The 17,443-nt window shown below is 38.9% G+C and overlaps 2 protein-coding genes across 10 annotated transcripts in view; one reads left to right on the forward strand and one right to left on the reverse strand.

The window, feature by feature from the left end:
* Positions 1–4,348, reverse strand: part of RAD51AP1 (RAD51 associated protein 1) — a 29,915-nt gene extending 25,567 nt beyond the window's left edge. For all 7 annotated transcript variants that reach the window (XR_009543396.1, XR_009543394.1, XR_009543395.1 and 4 more), the window contains exon 1: positions 4,200–4,348. Coding sequence is in view for 4 of the 7 variants with exons in the window: in XM_060165554.1 (XP_060021537.1) it covers positions 4,200–4,216 (17 nt within the window). In the remaining 3 variants the exon portion in view is untranslated. The remainder of the gene's footprint in view (positions 1–4,199) is intronic.
* Positions 4,349–4,602: 254 nt separating this feature from the next.
* The window catches only part of C11H12orf4 (chromosome 11 C12orf4 homolog), a 78,078-nt gene continuing 65,237 nt past the window's right edge, over positions 4,603–17,443 (forward strand). For all 3 annotated transcript variants that reach the window (XM_060167163.1, XM_060167161.1, XM_060167162.1), the window contains exons 1-6: positions 4,603–4,739; positions 6,346–6,548; positions 8,520–8,665; positions 10,781–10,962; positions 14,274–14,373; positions 14,464–14,585. In XM_060167163.1, the coding sequence (XP_060023146.1) occupies positions 6,371–6,548; positions 8,520–8,665; positions 10,781–10,962; positions 14,274–14,373; positions 14,464–14,585 (728 nt within the window). In that variant the 5' untranslated portion in view covers positions 4,603–4,739; positions 6,346–6,370. The remainder of the gene's footprint in view (positions 4,740–6,345; positions 6,549–8,519; positions 8,666–10,780; positions 10,963–14,273; positions 14,374–14,463; positions 14,586–17,443) is intronic.

Consider the following 17,443-nt stretch of genomic DNA (forward strand, 5'->3'; position numbering starts at 1 on the left):
GTTCTAAGAGGGAAGTTTATAGCTATACAAGCCTACTTCAAGAAACAAGAAAAATCTCAAATAAACAATCTAACCTTACACCTAAAGGAATTAGAGAAAGAAGAACAAACAAAACCCAAAGTTAGGAGAAGGAAAGAAATCATAAAGATCAGAGCAGAAATAAATGAAATAGAAACAAAGAAAACAATAGCAAAGATCAATAAAACTAAAAGCTGGTCTTTGAGAAGATAAACAAAATTGATAAACCATTAGCCAGACTCATCAAGAAAAAGAGGGAGAGGACTCAAATCAGTAAAATTAGAAATGAAAAAGGAGAAGTTAAAACAGACAGCACAGACATACAAAGCACCCTAAGAAACTACTACAAGCAACTCTATGCCAATCAAATGGAAAACCTGGAAGAAATGGACAAATTCTTAGAAAGGTATAACCTTCCAAGACTGAACCAGGAAGAAACAGAAAATATGAACAGACCAATCACAAGTAATGAAATTGAAACTGTGATTAAAAATCTTCCAACAAACAAAAGTCCAGGACCAGATGGCTTCACAGGTGAATTCTATCAAACATTTAGAGAAGAGCTAACACCCATCCTTCTCAAACTCTTCAAAAAAATTCCAGAGGAAGGAACACTCCCAAATTCATTCTATGAGGCCACCATCATGCTGATACCAAAACCAGACAAAGATACTACAAAAAAAGAAAATGATAGACCAATATCACTGACGAATATAGATGCAAAAATCCTCAACAAAATACTAGCAAACAGAATCCAACACATTAAAAGGATCATAAACCATGATCAAGTGGGGTTTATCCAAGGAAGGCAAGGATTCTTCAATATAAGCAAATCAATCAATGTGATACACCATATTAACAAACTAAAGGAGAAAAACCATATGATCATCCCAATAGACGCAGAAAAAGCTTTTGACAAAATTCAACACCAATTTATGATAAAAACCCTCCAGAAAGTAGGCATAGAGGGAATTTACCTCAACATAATAAAGGCCGTATATGACAAACCCACAGCAAACATCATTCTCAATGGTGAAAAACTGAAAGCATTTCCTCTAACATCAGGAACAAGACAAGGATGTCCACTCTCACCACTATTATTCAACATAGTTTTGGAAGTCCTAGCCATGGCAATCAGAGAAAAAGAAATAAAAGGAATACAAATGGGAAAAGAAGTAAAACTGTCACTGTTTGCAGATGACATGATACTATACATAGAGAATCCTAAAGATGCCACCAGAAAACTAACTAGAGCTAATCAATGAGTTTGGTAAAGTTGCAGGATACAAAATTAATGCACAGAAATCTCTTGCATTCCTATACACTAATGATGACAAATCTGAAAGAGAAATTAAGGAAACACTCCCATTTACCACTGCAACAAAAAGAATAAAATACCTAGAAATAAATCTACTTAGGGAGACAAAAGACCTGTATGCAGAAAACTATAAGACACTGATGAAAGAAATTAAAGATGATACCAGCAGATGGAGAGACATACCATGTTCTTGGATTGGAAGAATCAATATTGTGAAAATGACTATACTACCCAAAGCAATCTACAGATTCAATGCAATCCCTATCAAATTACCAATGGCATTTTTTACAGAACTAGAACAAAATATCTTAAAATTTGTATGGAGACACAAAAGACCCTGAATAGCCAAAGCAGTCTTGAGGGGAAAAAATGGAGCTGGAGGAATCAGACTCCCTGACTTCAGACTATACTACAAAGCTACAGTAATCAAGACAATATGGTACTGGCACAAAAACAGAAACACAGATCAATGGAACAGGATAGAAAGCCCAGAGACAAACCCACACACCTATGGTCAACTAATCTATGGCAATGGATATACAATGGAGAAAAGACAGTCTCTTCAATAAGTGGTGCTGGGAAAACTGGACAGCTACATGTAAAAGAATGAAATTGGAACACTCCCTAACACCATACACAAAAATAAACTCAAAATGGATTAGAGACCTAAATTTAAGACTGGACACTATAAAACTCTTAGAGGAAAACATAGGAAGAACACTCTTTGACATAAATCACAGCAATATCTTTTTTGATCCACCTCCTTGAGTAATGGAAATAAAAACAAAAATAAACAAATGGGACCTAATGAAACTTCAAAGATTTTGCACAGCAAAGGAAACCATAAACAAGATGAAAAGAAAACCCTCAAAATGGGAGAAAATGGGGCTTCCCTGGTGGCGCAGTGGTTGAGAGTCCGCCTGTCGATACAGGGGACACGGATTCGTGCCCCGGTCCGGGAAGATCCCACATGCCGCAGAGCGGCTGGGCCCGTGAGCCATGGCCGCTGAGCCTGCGTGTCCGGAGCATGTGCTCCGCAACGGGAGAGGTCACAGCAGTGAGAGGCCCGCGTACGGCAAAAAAAAAAAAAAAAATAGTAAAAAAAAAACATTGAAAATATTTGCAAACGAATCAACGGACAAAGGATTAATCTCCAAGATATATAAACAGCTCATGCAGTTCGATATTAAAAAGCAAACAACCCAATCCAGAAATGGGCAGAAGACCTAAATAGACGTTTCTCCAAAGAAGACATACAGATGGCCAAGAGGCATATGAAAAGCTGCTCAACATCACTAATTATTAGAGAAACACAAAGCAAAACTACAATGAGGTATCACCTCACACCAGTTAGAACGAGCATCATCAGAAAATCTACAAACAACAAATGCTGGAAAAGGTGTGGAGAAAAGGGAACCCTCCTGCACTGCTGGTGGGAATGTAAATTGATACAGCCACTATGGAGAACAGTATGGAGGTTCCTCAAAAAACTAAAAATAGAATTACCATATGATCCAGCAATCCCATTCCTGGGCATATACCTGGAGAAAACTCTAATCCGAAAAGATACATGCACCCCAATGTTCACAGCAACACTATTTACAATAGCCAAGGCATGGAAGCAACCTAAATGTCCACTGACAGATGTGTATATGAAGAAGTGTGGTATACATATACAACGGAATATTACTCAGCCATCAACAAGAATGAAATAATGACATTTGCAGCAACATGGCTGGACCTAGAGATTATGATACTAAGTGAAGTAAGTCAGAAAAAGAAAGACAAAAAAACCCATATGATATCACTTATATCCGGAATCTAAAATATGATACAAATGAATTTATTTACAAAACAGAAACAGACTCAGAGACATAGAAAACAGACATGGTTACCAAAGGGGAAAGGGGATGGGGAGGGATAAGTTAGAGTTTGGGATCAGCAGGTACAAACTACTATAAATAAAATAGATAAACAACAAGGACCTACTGTATAGCACAGGGAGCTATATTCAACATCCTGTAATAAACCAGAATGGAAAAGAATATGAAAAAGTACATACATGTATATATAAAACTAAATCACTTTGCTGTACACCAGATACACAACATTATAAATAATTATACTTCAACAAAATTTTTTTAAAATTAAAATTAAAGTAGGGCTTTTCTCCTCCTCACTCTCTCTCACATTGCCATGTTTATTTTCCGTCTCCTAACTTCATCCCTTGACTAGACTGCAACCTCCAGCACCTAGTAAATATATATATCTAGTAAATATATACCTCCAGCACAAAAGTAAATATATTCAAAACTCTACTAAATGAGCGGCTGACCCTAGGCCTCCACGGTGCTCAACTGAGGTTAACTGGAGCAATAGTTTCAAACAGTACATTTAATGGAAAACAGAGGATCTGGCGCCAGCTGGCTTAGGTTTGCATGTTATCCTGTAACTTACTAGCTGTGTGACTCAGCTAAACTGGCTTTCGTGCCCAAAAGTTTAAATTGATAAGATAGGGAGACCCAAACTTTCTATCTCAAAGAAGTATAGGGACGAACAAATGAAATAACACGTAAGCAGAAGCTTGGTGAAATGCAAAACGCTGTAACCAGGCCTTATTTGAACGGGGTGGGTAAAAGAAACGGCAGTAACTGTCAAAGGAGCCAAGAGAAGGAAACAGCTTGGATGCTAGGACCTTTCCGAGGAGCGGCAGCTCTCCCTGGAGTCTAGAGCGTTTAGCTGTCGGTCCCACCATCGCTACCCTGGTCCTCGGGCCCTTCCCTCCATTCCATGCAGGTGACGCGGCCTCCAGCGTCTTCCTGCCCTTCCTCCCCATCCGCGCCGGATGCCATGAACTACTCACCTCGCAGGCCGCACCATGGTCCCCTCCAAGGCTGGAAACCTGCAGCTCGCAGCCTCCTGTCGGCAGCGGCGGCGGCCGTTCCAATTCCCGCGCAAAACCAGACTCGAAGCTCTCCGCCCCGCCGCCAGGCCTCCAATCCTCTCCGGCCATCCCCGCGGGCGCGCATGCGTTCTGAGAAGCGCGCGTTAGTTCACGCCCCCTCCAAGCACCGCCCTTCCGCATCCGGTCTGCCAGAGCCGAGCCGGTGCTTCGCCGCTGCACTTTCGTCACTTCTGCGCCGTCTCTGAAATGGACAATAACAGTAGAAATACACATTCTTACACTTTTTAAATGATTCAACTCAGGTATTATGGAACAAGGGGACACTTATACAGAGGAATTTTACACGGGGTGCCGGGAAAGAGGAAAAGATGCGGACGAATCTGCCGGAGCTGATCTTCCGGCTGTAAAAACAAGGCGGCAGTCAGCTGACGGTTCCTGCACCGCGGCTGGTTGACAGCGCCGGGTGTGCGGACAGCAGGAGACTCGGAACAAGGGGAGGTGAGCCCGCGACCCGATCGAGGAAGCCCCCTCAGACCGAAACCCTCTAACCGGGGGCTGTTCCCCTCACTCGGCCGTGGCTTCTCGGCCCTTTGTCTGCCCTCCCTTCCCTGACTCATTTAAGCCTCAGTACCTCCACTCGACTGGCTGCATGAGTTCGGTTCAGCTCTCCTCCTCGCATCCCATAATTGTACGGAAACCTTGCTTGATTTCAGCCCTGCTGTTCATAACAGATCGGGGAGAGAGAGCTAAAGTATCAATTTGTTGAAACACAATAAGGCTAAAGGTTGAACCAACTGAAACCAGAGCTAATGGTTTTTGTTTGCCGAAAATTATGACTCGAAACAAGATGAGACCATGAGCCCCTATTTCCGTAATTTTCAGTTCCCTGCAAAATGTTTTTTTACTGTCTTTGCCTGCATCATGTGTGCTCATTTAGCAGCCTTTGATTTTTTTTAATTGATATGTTCTTATAGAGCTTCCTGTTATTGTTTATTATTTTTACCAGCTTCCATTTATTGGTCATCTTAAGTTTGTCGGATGCTTCGTATTTATTATATGATTAAGCCTAATGACAGTCCTACAAGTTAAAAGGTTTCCTGTGGCCTAGCTCAGCTGAGATGTGGCCAAGGAAAGAAGGGCAGTAAGCGTGTGCTAGGCAAAGGAAAAACATTCAGAAAGGTTGGGAGTGGAAAGAGAGGTTTGGTATTGAAAGAAGTTTAGTATGGCTGGAAAATAAAGTTTTTGGATTTGTGTGTTGGAGAGGACGGGGTGCAGGTGCTGAAATAAGAGTTTGGAGGTATAAGCAGGGGCGTGGTAAGCTCCGTTAACGAGTTTGTATTGTATCCTGAGTCCTACAAGGAATGTCATAGAAGGATTTAAGCAGATGAGCAACGTGGTCAGATATGCACTTGAAAACGATTGCTGTGACTTCAGTGTAGAGAATAGTGTGAGAACTGATTTGATGGGGAAATGTCTGGGGACAGGAGTCCAGTTAGGAGGCTAATAAGTAAATCTTCAGTTGATGTATTCTTTTTGACTAGATTTTCTTCTTTATGAATAGTGTCCACTTTGCCTTGTGGGCTGTCCTGTACTTTCCACTTTCTGTGTATCTTTTTCCTTCATGGAAATCTTTCCAGCACCATCTCCCTTCTCTCCACCCCCAATCAGATCGCATACCCACCACCTCTAAGCTCTTCAAGATGAATTGGTCCCTGATCTGTTTCTTTGACTTTGTATTCACCAGCTGTTTCATGAACTGTATCCACCCACCATGCATCTGTTCCTAAGAATCCTCTCTGTTCTTCTCTCCATGGTCCTTACCTATTCCTGAGAACTCTGCCTAGGAATGCTAAGTATTTTGTGGGCATAATTTTTTTCTTAAATGAAGTTTAGAAGAACCTTTTCCTTAAAAGAAGAAGCATTTTGTTTTCATCATGAAGATGAAAATGCAGGGATAAACGTAGGGAAATAGAATAATCAACTCAGAGTCACACAAATAAAACCTCTGAGTGGGGGAACATCTTAGAAGTGGAACAGCAATAATGAAACATCATGTTTTTTTTAAATGGACTTATAACCCGCTGAGTTTTTTTGTTGTTGTCAGTGCTATAGAAATCCTGCCAAAGAAGATGAAGAAAAACAGAGAAAGATTCTGCAACAGAGGGAGGGAATTTGTGTATGAATTCAAAGTGGGAAGTCAGTGCTTAGAACTGACGGTGCCTCTCAAATTTCCTGTTCAAGAGAATGCCAGTCATTTACATGGCCGTCTGATGCTGCTGCACAATTTACCATGCTTTATAGAAAAAGGTGAGGGTTGATTTCTTTTAAAATATCACTTCGTTATTTTCCTATAATCTCTGTCATTAGAAGTTTTATATTAGAAAGCATAAACCTAAGAAGCATTGGAAACAACTACAAAATGTGAAGCTTTCAAGAATAAAAAGGTTCCCCAGACCTTTGTTTTATGGAGTGTTTTTTTTTGTATCCCTTGTAATTGTTTATTAGGCATTTTAGTATAAAAATTAAATTAAAATATGAAAAATCACCGAGTCTGGATTAGAACTCTTAACCTCCTAATGTAGTTGGATGGATTCATAAGGTGTGTCCGCTATCACTAGCTATGTGCTAAATGCGTTGCCCTTTTAATGATTCGGTCCTCAATTCCTGAGATGTCATGGGAGAGAAGGGGTACCTGTCTTTCAATAATCTTTGCTCACCTAAATTAATTCCATAAAGTCATTAATAAAGTGTGTATTAAACCATGTTAAAAGGTCTGTGTTCTGTCTACAGATGAGGGAAAATGTTTTAATTGAGAATATGTTGGATCATAGAAGGTCGAAGTTACAAGGGAACGTAGAAACTTCCCAGCACAATCTCTTTGTACAAATAAGGAAACTGGTACCTAGAAAGGTTAAATTATTTGCCCAACGCAATGATTCTCAAAAATTGTTCCCTGATCAGCAGCTACAGTATCACTTGGGAACTCGTTAGAAATGTGGATTATTGGGCGGGCTCCACCCAGTTCCCTTAGAATCAGGAACTCTGGGAGCGCATGCGGCAGTCTATTCCAGTAAGCTCTTCAGGGAACTCTGATGCATCTTAACGACTGAGAACCTCTGGTCCGAAGTTATATAATGACAGAGCCAAAACCAGAACCCAGGTATCCTGGTTTCTATGCCAGTGCTCTTCAATCAGTCTTTTTTTAAAAAAAAAGCGGCATAAAGCAACAAATATGTATTATCTTGTCCTTACTGTTACTGTCGTTCAGGGATGCAGGTGCAACCTAGCTGGGTGCCTCTGACTCAGGGTTTCTCATGGGGTTGCAGCCATACCATCAGTCAGGGCTACAGTCTCATCTGAAGGCTCTACTGACAGAGGATTGTTTCCAAGATCCCTTGTGAGGTTGTTGTCAAGCCTTGTCATGTGGGCCTCTTCATAGGGTCACCTCAGGACCTGCAGCTGGCCTCCACCAGGGCCAGCAACCTAAGAGAGTGAGGGAGCAAGTGTCCAAGATGAAAGCCATGGTCTTCTTATATCCTCAAAGCAGTCTCTGAATAGTGTCTCTAAAGTTGGAATTGTAGATCATCTGAAATAAACCAGTTTTAATATGCTAATCACTCAATTTCTCTCTCAGATTCAAAGACTGTAACAATATATACCCTTGAAAGTTAAATAGGAAACTCATTTAAATACAGAAACCTTTAGCCGCTCTAAATCTGTAGGAGGTCTTTATGTGCTTTTCCCTACTCACTTTCAGATAAAGAATCAGGCTTAAGAAATTAACATTTTTAATATTTTTTTGATGTGGACCATTTTTAAAGTCTTATTGAATTTGTTACAATATTGCTTCTGTTTTATGTTTTGGTTTTTTGCCCGTGAGGCATGTGGGATCTAAGCTCCCCGACCAGGGATTGAACCCACACCCCCTGCATTGGAAGGCGAAGTCTTAACCCACTGGACGGCCAGGGAAGTCCCAACATTTTAAATTAGTATCAGGGTTGTATATCAGAGTTAAGAATTTTGACCATTCAATAACCTGTAATTGTAAAGAAGAATAATTGTGAGATTAGTTAAATGATCCCCTAAGCTGATTTTATTTTAGTTAGACATTCTCTTAAGGGTTAAGGGTATTCTCATTGTCTCATTCTGTTAAGACACTGTTTTAGTTAGACATTCTGTTAGGCTTGATAAAATAAAGTTTGACATTGGAATGCTTAGCCAAGTAAAATGTTCCCTATTTATGTGTACTGACAATGGTATTTGCTGTCCCTGTTACAGACTTAAAAGAAGCTCTGAGCCAGTTTATCGAAGAAGAATCCCTCAAAGATTATGACAGAGATGCTGAAGCAGCCCTGGAAGCTGTGAAGTCAGGTGAAGTAGACTTACATCAGCTGGCAAGTACCTGGGCCAAAGCTTATGCGGAGGTAAAAAAATAGATCCCATTGTAAATTTTGAGGATATTCTGAACTTTGATGAAGATTTCTTTCCTTACAGCTTTATTGAGATGTAGTTGACGTGCGACATTGTGTAAGCTTAAGGCATACAGCATAGTGCTTTGATTTACACACATCACGAAGTGATTATCACAAGTTTAGTGAACATCCATCCTCTCATATAGATACAAAATTAAAGAAATAGAAGATGAAATACTTTTTTTGTGTGGAGAACGCTTAGGATTTACTCTCAACAACTTTCATATATACCATAAGGCAGTGTTAATTATATTTATTTCATTGTACATTACGTGCCTAGTACTTACTGTAACTGGAAGTTTGCATCTTTTGATTGCAGTCATCCAGTTTCCCCTTCCCCTATCCCCAGCTTCAGTTAACTGCAAATCTGATCTCTTTTCCTGTGATTCTGTTTGTTTGTTTTTAAAGTATAGTGATGGAGGAGACAGAGAAGTCCAGATGGGCCCGGTCGTGGAGTAGTTTCTCCACAGGCCCTTACTCAGTGCCCATTCCTCTCGGCTATCCCAGTCCCCTTTTTAGGGTCACCTCTCCTGAGGGAATATGGCGCGAGTTAGGTCAGATAAGAACTCCGTTCAGTGCTTCTCGTGTAGGTAGCTTCTGCCTATTCACAAGACTCACTCTAGGCTGGGTTTTAAATTGATGCTGAAAATTATGTAGTGAGCAGACCTGGTTCATGGGGTTTCCAAATGTCTGGTGTTACGTAGGGCCAAGCAGATCCCCGTGATTTGGCCCTGGCTCCTTCCTGCAAAACTTCAGCCCAAGCCTGATGTGAATTTGGAACAAGGCTTAAGTCACATGGGCTGGTTATAATTTCTAGAGCAGTGCCGGGGTCTAGAGATGTAGAGCAGTTATGAGAATGCGGGTTCAGGATTTCAGAGGCATGGGGTAGATGAAATCCGCCTTCTAGATTCAGCTGGTCTTCTGAAACTCTTCTCTCCTGATCTGGCAGCCAATCGAAGTATAAGTGAAAGGAAACAAGGGGAAAAGTTTACCCTATTGACCCAGTTCAAAATACCTGTTTCTGTCATTTATCCATTTGTTTTATTTAAGGTAAATTATTACTTAGTCCTGTCATAGATTCTAGTTTTTGACATTTTCCCTTTGAAAAGGGAAGAATTTAGATTATTCTTTTTTATAGATGTCTGTCTGCAAAGATCAATAATAGAAAAAATATTTCCACTTTTGCCTTTAAATTGTATGACCTTTGACAGGGGGCTTCCCAGCATGCCAGTCTCCTCCCCTGGAGAGCAGTGTGTGTGTCAGATGTGCTGGCATGGCACACGTCTGGGGCAGGCATCTGTCCCCTGGATGGATTTGTGTGTGTGCTTGGGGTGTCTCCATTCTGCCTCTCTGCATGTTTCTCTTTTTCTTGTTTATTGGTGTTTACTCAGTCCCTTTATCATTTTGATAGCTACTGTTTTCATACACTTTAAAACGTGCTTACATTTTATAAAGAAAACAATACTTGCGAAGTTCAGAGTAAGAAAATTGCAAATGTACATCTTGATATAAAATCCTGTGCATGAATTGGGTTTTCAAGGTCAGTGTTATTGCATAGGTAACCTCATTCTCTAAATATATAGCCTACAAAACCTTTCGTAGCAATATATTTTTAATAATGGAAAGCCTCTTCTGATTATATAATTAATATATGCAAGTTAGTCTGTTATGCAGCACCTTAGAATACAAAGTAAAGGTCTTCAGAAGTCCCACTCTGCCAAAACAGCCCCTTTGAGCGTGTTTGGGTTTCACAGAAATGGGATCTCAGCTTACTCACCATTTTTTTTTTTTTTTTATTGTGGGCATTTCCTATTTCTTCCTCCACATTAACGCCTTCCCCTTACCCCTGCCTCCAGGTAACCCACATGAACAACTTAGCTGACATCTTTCTGTATCTTTTTCATATATTCAGATAATCCTATGTAACCTATATACACATATATGGATGGAGGGTCTTTCTGTCCTTTGATGTACAGAAATGGAATCATAATATATGCACTTCTCTAGTAGTGTGTTCAATAAAAATACTACATCAGGATTTAAGACTGTTCGTGTCTCATCTCGTAGACCACATTGGAGCATGCAAGGCCCGAGGAGCCCAGCTGGGATGAAGATTTCGCAGACGTGTACCATGACCTAATCCATTCTCCTGCCTCTGAAACTCTCCTAAATTTGGAACACAATTACTTTGTTAGTATCTCAGAACTGATTGGCGAAAGAGATGTGGAGCTGAAAAAATTACGAGAGAGGTATTTCAGAGTTCTTGCATGATCATGATTAAATGTTACGTCATCAAATATTGATGGGCTGCAGGACAGCTTGTTCTCATTTTGTTATAAAATGGAAGAATAGAATAAAAAGAACCTTTAACTTTAGAAATTAATTTTCTTACGCGTTTAAATCTGTCATTTCATCTGGGAAGATGAGGTCCTCATAGGTTTATAGAACTTCTCCAGTGATTTACCTAAACAAGTACGGTGGTCTTATCTATTCTTAGTTCTAATAAGAGGAATAGCTTACCTCTTTTGAAGGTCTGCTTTGTTCCAGGCACTGTGCAAAGTGCTTTGGATGCTGTCTTAGTTCAGGCTGCTGTTGAAAAAAATATACCACAGACTGGGTGGCTTAAACAACAGAAATTGATTTCTCACCGTCTGGAGGCTGGAAGGTCCAAGGTCAAGGTGCCAGCAGACTCTGTGTCTGCTGAGGACCCGCTGCCTGGCTTGCAGACCGTGCCTTCTTACTGTCGCTCACGTGGCGTTTCCTCAGTGCGGGCTCCTGGTGTGTTGCTCGTAGACAGACAGCTGTAGCACCTCTTCTTCTAGGCACTAATTCCATCAGGACGGCTCCAACCTCTTGAGCTCACCTAAACCTACTTACCTCCCGAAGGCCCCACCTCCGGATACCATCACATTGAGGGTTAGGGTTTCAACGTATGAATTCTGGGGAGACACAAACATGCAGTCCATAACTGATGCCCTGTCTCACTTGATCTCTTAGCACAACCCTACTGTTATCATCCCCATTTTACTGAGGCAAAAATGTGATTTTCTTCTAGTTCTTTATTATGTAGACAGTAATATTGTGAACATACTTTAAGAATGAAATAGAGATTAGATTTTTTTAAATATGTAAGAGTATAATTACCTAACAATAATGAATTACCTTCTGTTGAACTACATTTGTTTGATTTTTCCTACCAGGGCTTCAAATAATATAACCTTTATCTCATTCTGAATCTGTCCTTGGATCTCAGGTTTTCTGGGACTGCACTCATTCTGCCCATCTAGGTGTATTAGAAAATGCCCAGCCTGGCTCTCTGTAGTTCCTGTCAGTAGCCATCACTCCTGCTTTCATTCAGCTGGTGAGCTGCTCTAAACTGTGGTCGACTTTGCTGCCTGCTCACTCCACCTCCCAGAAGATTTCATCTCTGGCCATCAATATTCTACAATTGTTTTTTTTCTAAATTGGAAGAAGATTCTCATTCCACAAAACTCTTCAGTTTTGGGGAATCTGAATTAACTTACTAATTATCTGCATTTACTGGTACTTCATATACATTTTCTGTCGTGGAGCGGTTTTTCATCAGGGGTTTGTCTTGGTTTACGTTATTTTTTGAAATGTCCTTTGGCCAGACTTCTTGACGGGGCTTTGCTTTTTCCCACCTAAACGTATAAACGTTATTTGAATACATTTATTTTAAGAACAGTTTTATAGTTTATTTTTCACAAGTCCAAACTGGTAGCTTAAAAAATAAAAATAAGCTATGTTCCCTTTAAGGTAGGTAATATTTTTTGCAAAGGTGAACAGTATAACTAATGGTGAGTTGGAATTCATTGATGGAAGTTCACCCACAATTTTGGTGCTTAATTCATTTATCTAATTCATGAGCAAAAGTGACACCTTTTCTCATTTCTCCTTTCATTTTAATTCCATTTTACATCTTTAAAATAACTTTTCTCAGTATAGCATCAGTAGTTATAATGATCTTCTTTCCTAAGTTTTTTCAAGATAATATACAGGTTGTCAGAATCACCCCACCAGACATACTGAGCCAATAGATAGTTAGTATTTCATCTGAAAAATAATAAAATTTTCTTTGATCTTAATCATAGAAAATATATATTGTATCATTAACTACTTGCACTTCTAAAACATTTAGGGTGAAATAAATGTTCGTGAAATTTTATTTGTTGAATTATTATTTATTGGTCTTCTTTTTCCTCACTGGAAATTTGTTTCTTTTAGCAAATCAGATTCAAGATATTTCTTTGAAACTTAAAAGTGGCAATGATACTCTTTATCCACTAGAGGGAACATGTGTAATATAAAATATTAATATATTTGTATCGAAGTTTATATTTATTAATGCTTAGTAGTTATTTCTGTTTTAAATAACAATCTTACTTGCAAGCACATCCTTCACCTGACCTCTAGTAGTTATTAAAAAATTAATGGGGTCACCTGCCCACTTATAGTTAAGTAGGAATTAAGTGATATTGAATATTTAATACTAGAAGGTACACATAGAAATGTATAGAAGTATAACATATGAATGAGTTTCATTTATCATATACATGTAAGTATCTTAATCAGTTGTTATAAATAAGTATAAGTTCTCTTTTAAGAGCAATTTACTTAAATTGACTAGAATGATAGTAAAATCCTTTTAGTTCATGTCTGTGTTTCATTGTTTACAAGTTTGTTTGAAATATGTTTCAGAACAAATTTTTTAAACACATTTTTATTAGAAGATAATTTTAATGAACTTACTAAAATATAATACACATACAGAAAAGGTAATAAACAATAGGTATACAGCTCCGTACATTTTCATAAAGTAAGTACACCCATGTGCTCATCTCCCAGATCAAGAAATGATTTCCAGCCCTACAGAAGGCTCCCTCCTGCCCATCCGGCAGTCACCACCCATTTCCCCCGTAAATAACCATTATCTGAACTTCTAACACCACTGATTAGTTTTTCCCGTAGAGAAAACCATTCTTAATTTCTGCATGTTTATTTGGATAAATGAAGAAGACTAAAATGTATCTTCAGAATGTATTTCATATTCCTCTAAAAAGGGAACCCTGTGACTTAATACCAGCTTGATTCTTAGAACCTAATTGGCAGCTTCTGGTTATAATATAAAGTACCTTTTGAAGGTTGAGGTCACTTTAACTCATGTTCAAATAAAAAGAAAATGTATTTAAGCTGGAATTGCAGAGTATCTTCTTTGTGTAAATCTGCAGCCTCTTAAATATTAGCCATGGAAGTTGAAAGATCACCTAGAATTTGAATGCTTTCATTTGTGCATTAAATTTAGATTCCAATTTAGCTGCACAAATGACGTTGTTCATATTATATGACATTATCATTATTATTTCCACATCTCCATTGGCAAGGCTTCAAAGTGCCTTCCAGTTAGTATAGTTGCCCTAACTGGACATAGTCCTAGAAAACAAAAATTTTCTTTTGACTTTGTAGAGGTTGTTCAATAAATCCAGAGTGGTTGTATTAAAAATTTGATGGATATATCTGATCTGCTTTATTTATGGTTCAGACAAGGCATTGAAATGGAAAAAGTGATGCAGGAACTGGGAAAATCACTGACAGATCAAGATGTAAATTCACTGGCTGCTCAGCATTTCGAATCCCAGCAGGTGAGTGAAGTATAATGACTTTTGGATTGCATTTTCCACTTATTTGTTTTTGTAAAAGAACTAGTTAGTCAGTGTACTGTCTCTTTTTAGGACTTGGAAAATAAATGGTCCAATGAATTAAAACAGTCGACTGCCATTCAAAAGCAAGAGTATCAGGAATGGGTGATGAAACTTCATCAAGACCTAAAAAACCCCAAAAACAGCTCTCTCAGGTATTAATCGGGTGTTGTTTTTATTAGATGAAGGTCATTCTCAGTAGTAGTTTGTATTTATTGTAAAACTGGACCTTTTCAGTTGTAGATATTTTTAAGTTGCCGGTGAAAATTCAAGATAATTTATACTTCCTGTAACACCTTTCATTTTATAGACTTTATGTGGGTGATTTGCGGGGTGGGGTGGGTAACTGGCTGTTTTACAGTAGTGATTTCCCTGCTAGAACTTAGCCGTAAATCTTGTGGGTGTGTATACCTAAATACCGCCATCACTGTCTCTTGTTTCCTTAAGTTGGTTTCCTTTCAGCGCAATACACACTGGTCGACTACACCTTAAATGCCAAGCACTCTTTAAGCAGAAGAGCAAAAAAAAGATAACTGCCCATGTGGAGCTTATATTCTAGAGACACTGACCTGTGAATAAAACAGTACTGTACAGAATGATGTGTGCAGTAACAGAAGCATGTACAAGGTACCAAAACAGTCTAGAGGACTTTCCATAAGTCACAATTTGTGTGGTGCCTTATGGCCTAAATACATTGTGTTTCATGTGTTGCCCTAGAGCTCGCCAGTGCCTGTTCTTTCCTGGCTGTGTACTCACCTTTGAGAATTTCTTCTTTCAAATCCTAAAGTATATCCGATTGGGAATATATTTAGTACAGTATAATAATCCTATTTCCAGCATCTTCTAGTGTATGCTATAAACATTTAGATATTGCCCTTTATTTGTCTAATGTCATTCTCCCCCACCTGTCTTGCCTTGAAGACAAAAACCATGTCTGTTCTTCTGCTGTTGTATACCCAGGTTTTGTCAAGTGTCTAGCTCTTGACACAGGCATATAAATAAATATTGATGGGATGGGTGTAAACCAGGCAGATGGATGGATTATCATTAAACTATTTACCTGACACAGTCTGTATCATCTCTTATTATAATCTGTCATTTGTGTTGTTGTTTTCCCCAAGCCAACACCTTAGAAATATTTAAACAATGTTTTATAATTAGAAATGGGATAACCTCCTGGACACTAACATATATATACCCCTCATTTCAAATGAAAATAGTGCTGAACACAATACAAAGGGACAGGTGAGGCGACAGACAGGCTGGGAACACCTGTGTACTATGAGGTCCAATGGTGTTTCTCAAATTGCTGGTTGCAGTCTGCCAGGGACCATGCTGGATCCTTTACTTTCCAATTGGACTTTTTAAAATGACAATAAAATGGAATGGAATTGAATGGAAAGAACTGAGTAGAATAGATTAAGGAAAAAAATATCAGCACGTTACTCATGTGTGCGTTGAGCCACAATGTGAAATATGTACTCTATACTGTGGTCAGAAAAGTAGGAAGTCATCAACCTATGGACGCTAGGAAAGCCCCTTGCTACAAAAATTATCTCCTGCTTTGCTACTCTAGTTTCAGAAATTCATTCTATAGGATCAATTCCTTTGTGTAAATACTGGCCTCTAGCTGCTGCTGCTTTAAAAACCAACTATTCCTGGGAAAGAGTATTTTTACTGTGACTTGGTTAGTTTGTTTTCCCTTTTGATAGGGATTTCCTTTGGGAGCAGAAACCTGTTTTCAACATAACTACGTATAGAACTCCTGTATGAGATTGATCCATTTAAAAAGTTTATTTATTTATTTATTTTTTAACATCTTTATTGGAATATAATTGCTTTACAATGGTGTGTTAGTTGCTGCTCTATAACAAAGTGAATCAGCTATACGTATACATATATCCCCGTATCTCCTCCCTCTTGCGTCTCCCTCCCACCCTCCCTACCCCACCCCTCTAGGTGGTCACAGAGCACCGAGCTGATCTCCCTGTGCTATGCAGCTGCTTCCCACTGGCTATCTGTTTTACATTTGGTAGTGTATATATGTCCGTTTTTGCCCTTTTGTTTAAAGTCAGGTCTATTGAAGGATAAATTACATAAAGTAAAAGTCACTTGTTTTAGGTTTACATTTTGATGAGTTTTGACAAACTTAATGAGTCATGAAACCATCACTGCAATCAGGACATAGCATTTCCTTTTTATACCTTTGTATTAACCCCCCTTCTCCTTGCCCAGCTTGTGGCAACCTGCTCTGATTTCTGTCCCTGTCATTTTGATTTTTACAGAATGTCATATAAATGGAATCAAACTGTATGTAGCAGTTTGTGTCTTGCTTCCTTCACTTGACATAACGCTTTTGAGACTCATTCATGTTGTTGCATTTATGAGTGGTTCTTCCCTTTTTATTGCTCTGTTATTCTTTGTTTATCCATTCACTCAGTGGTGGACATTCAAAGTATTTCGGCAATTATAAATAAAGCGGCTATAAACACATACTGGTCTTTCTATAGACATATGTTTATAATTTTCTTATGTAAATACCTAGGAGTGGGATTGCTGGAAAACATGGGAAGTAAAATCCATGGTGTGCTTAATTTTATAAGAAGCTGGTTCTCCAAGGTGGCTGTACCATCTTGCACTCCCAGCACCACTGTGGGAGGGTCCCACAGGCTCCTCACCCTCGTCAGCACCTGGTGTTGATATCTAGCAATTCTAGTAGGTTTTGTAGTGGCGTCTCATTGTGGTTTTACTTTGCATTTCCCGGACGGATACTAACGTTGAACATTTTTTCACGTGCTGATCTTCTATCCATACCTCCTCTTTTTTTTTTCCATTATTATTATTGAGTTGTGAAAGTTCTCTATATATTCTGGATACAGGTCTATCATCCGATATGTGTTTTACAAATATTTTCTCTCACCCTGTGGCTTATTGTTTCATTTTCTTAATGGTTTCTTTTGAAGAGCAAAGTTTTTCATTTTAATTAAGTGCAATTTATCAATTTTTAAATGGT

The sequence above is a fragment of the Lagenorhynchus albirostris genome, chromosome 11 (assembly GCF_949774975.1).
Source record: "Lagenorhynchus albirostris chromosome 11, mLagAlb1.1, whole genome shotgun sequence".
In the NCBI taxonomy this organism is placed as follows: Eukaryota; Metazoa; Chordata; class Mammalia; order Artiodactyla; family Delphinidae; genus Lagenorhynchus; species Lagenorhynchus albirostris.